This window comes from Limulus polyphemus, unplaced genomic scaffold (genome assembly GCF_000517525.1).
Source record: "Limulus polyphemus unplaced genomic scaffold, Limulus_polyphemus-2.1.2 Scaffold3263, whole genome shotgun sequence".
Taxonomy (NCBI): Eukaryota; Metazoa; Arthropoda; class Merostomata; order Xiphosura; family Limulidae; genus Limulus; species Limulus polyphemus.
In genome coordinates this window covers 83,491-86,024 of record NW_013668873.1, presented here as the reverse complement: position 1 = coordinate 86,024, position 2,534 = coordinate 83,491, and the positions used below count along the sequence as shown (strand labels likewise).

The 2,534-nt window shown below is 33.7% G+C and overlaps 1 protein-coding gene across 1 annotated transcript in view; it reads right to left on the bottom strand.

Annotated features, from left to right (window-relative positions):
• The window catches only part of LOC106469014 (calponin homology domain-containing protein DDB_G0272472-like), a 40,005-nt gene that overhangs the window by 4,399 nt on the left and 33,072 nt on the right, over positions 1 to 2,534 (bottom strand). The window contains exon 10 of the mRNA XM_013929465.2: positions 1,705 to 1,853. Within this exon, the coding sequence (XP_013784919.1) occupies positions 1,705 to 1,853 (149 nt within the window). The remainder of the gene's footprint in view (positions 1 to 1,704; positions 1,854 to 2,534) is intronic.

Below are 2,534 nucleotides of genomic sequence, written 5' to 3'. Positions count from 1 at the left end.
TTTATATATTTTGCGAACCGTGGTGTCCGTCCGAGCGTTCGTCTGTCTCCCGTTTTAAAAGCTGCGCACGCAGGCAAAGTTCAACATTCACTTTTAAAATGACGGGAGAACAGGCATGAATAATGTTGATGCCAAGTTTTATTACGCAAGCAGAGTCGTCAGGAATTAATCACACTATCAATAGCATTTCAAAATGTGACGTAACTTAAAGAATAAAAATGTAGATTTACGGTATGTTATTGTTGAATGGCTCTTAGCATGACTGAAATGCTCAAAAATTACTTTCCGCAGTGGGCGGTATAAGTAGCCCAGAGTGCAACACACAATTAGTCTTTTTAAATGTCCATAAAAGAATTTAAAATTAATAGATTAACCTAAACTTTTTCCGTCACTGGGGACGGGTACTTTTGCTTGTTATTGTATAATTGGTGGATGTTGATGACTAGCTTCATTTCCTCTACATTTATCAGTTTAAAATCAGGGTTGACTAGCACAGATAGTCCTTGCATAGCTTGCATCATAATCAGAAACGACTTGTTTGTTGTTAAGCGCAAAGCTACAAAAAGGAATATTTGTGCTGTGTCCACCAGAGTTATCGAAACTTGGTTTTTTACCGTTATAAGCCTTCAAACTTACCGGTGAGCCACTGGAAGGGGAGAGTGTCAGAAAAGAACTATTAAAAACAAAACAAAAAGAATAGGAAATGCTTTCCCTATAGCACAATCAAACATATCAGAAGGTAAATGAAACAACTCTTATTTTTTTTATGGTGTCAGTACTTATAAAAGAGAATAAAAAACAACCACTTCAGAGATACCTGAATATTTTGGTATCACCTACGCTAGAGAAATTCAGGAATGTAAGTGAATTTAGTACAGTGAAACAATACATACAATCAGACATTGTTCACAACAAGATACTTGTTTCCATTGTAGTACAGTGAAACAATACATACAGTCAGACATTGTTCACAACAAGGTACTTGTTTCCATTGTAGTACAGTGAAATAATACATACAATCAGACATTGTTCACAACAAGGTACTTGTTTCCATTGTAGTACAGTCAAACTAATACATACAATCAGACATTGTTCACAACAAGGTACTAGTTTCCATTGTAGTACAGTGAAATAATACAAGCAATCAGACATTGTTCACAACAAGGTACTTGTTTCCATTGTAGTACAGTCAAACAATACATACAATCAGACATTGTTCACAACAAAGCACTTGTTTCTATTGTACTAGAGTGAAACAATACATACAATCAGACATTGTTCACAACAAGGCACTTGTTTCCATTGTAGTACAGTGAAAACAATACATATAATCAGACATTGTTCACAACAAAGCACTTGTTTCTATTGTACTAAAGTGAAACAATAGCATACAATCAGACATTGTTCACAATAAGGCACTTGTTTCTATTGTACTAAAGTGAAACAATACATACAATCAGACATTGTTCACAACAAGGCACTTGTTTCCATTGTAGTACAGTGAAAACAATACATACAATCAGACATTGTTCACAACAAAGCACTTGTTTCTATTGTAATAAAGTGTAACAATACATACAATCAGACATTGTTCACAACAAGGCACTTGTTTCCATTGTAGTACAGTGAAAACAATACATATAATCAGACATTGTTCACAACAAAGCACTTGTTTCTATTGTACTAAAGTGAAACAATACATACAATCAGACATTGTTGACAACAAAGCACTTGCTTCCATTGTTTGCTTCAGTCTCCACTGAAGTTCTTCTTTCTCCATAGACAACCGTGACTTCGACTTGAACTCTTTCTCAAACTCTTCCTTTAGGTGTAGACTTTCACTTGCTAGCTGTCTGTGATTTGAAATATTAAAGTCAAACTCAGTCAGACCACAGTTAGTAACTAATGGTTTTGTGGAAAAAAGAAACAGGATAAACCAAATAAATAAACCAGATTAAGTTACTTTTTCGTACAAGTGCATCATGTTTTATTCTTCTGTCCATGACATCTAATGTCCGACAACTTATGGATTAGAAACCAGATACAAAATATTTTAGTGTACAACTATTTGTTGTATGTGAAGTATTCAACTTTTAGCTATGGCCTAAAATAAAGAATTTTCATTAATGGAACAAATGACATATTTGGATGTACAACAAACAATATCGTAGCAAAAACTGTTTTATATTGATGGCTGTGTTAAAATAGCTTCATGTTTCCATAGAGATAGTTTTATTAACAGTAAATACATCAAAAGTAATCTCTAGGTACATACATTACACTATTTGATCCCAACAATGTGCTGTTGTGTTTACATAGTTTATAATATTATAACAAGTATAGACAGCTATTTGATCCGAACAATGTGCTGTTGTGTTTACATAGTATGGAATCCTGTAACAAATCTAAATGGCTATTTGGTCCTAACAATGTGCTGTTGTGTTTACATAGTTTATAATATTATAACAAGTATAGACAGCTATTTGATCCGAACAATGTGCTGTTGTGTTTACATAGTATGGAATCCTGTAACA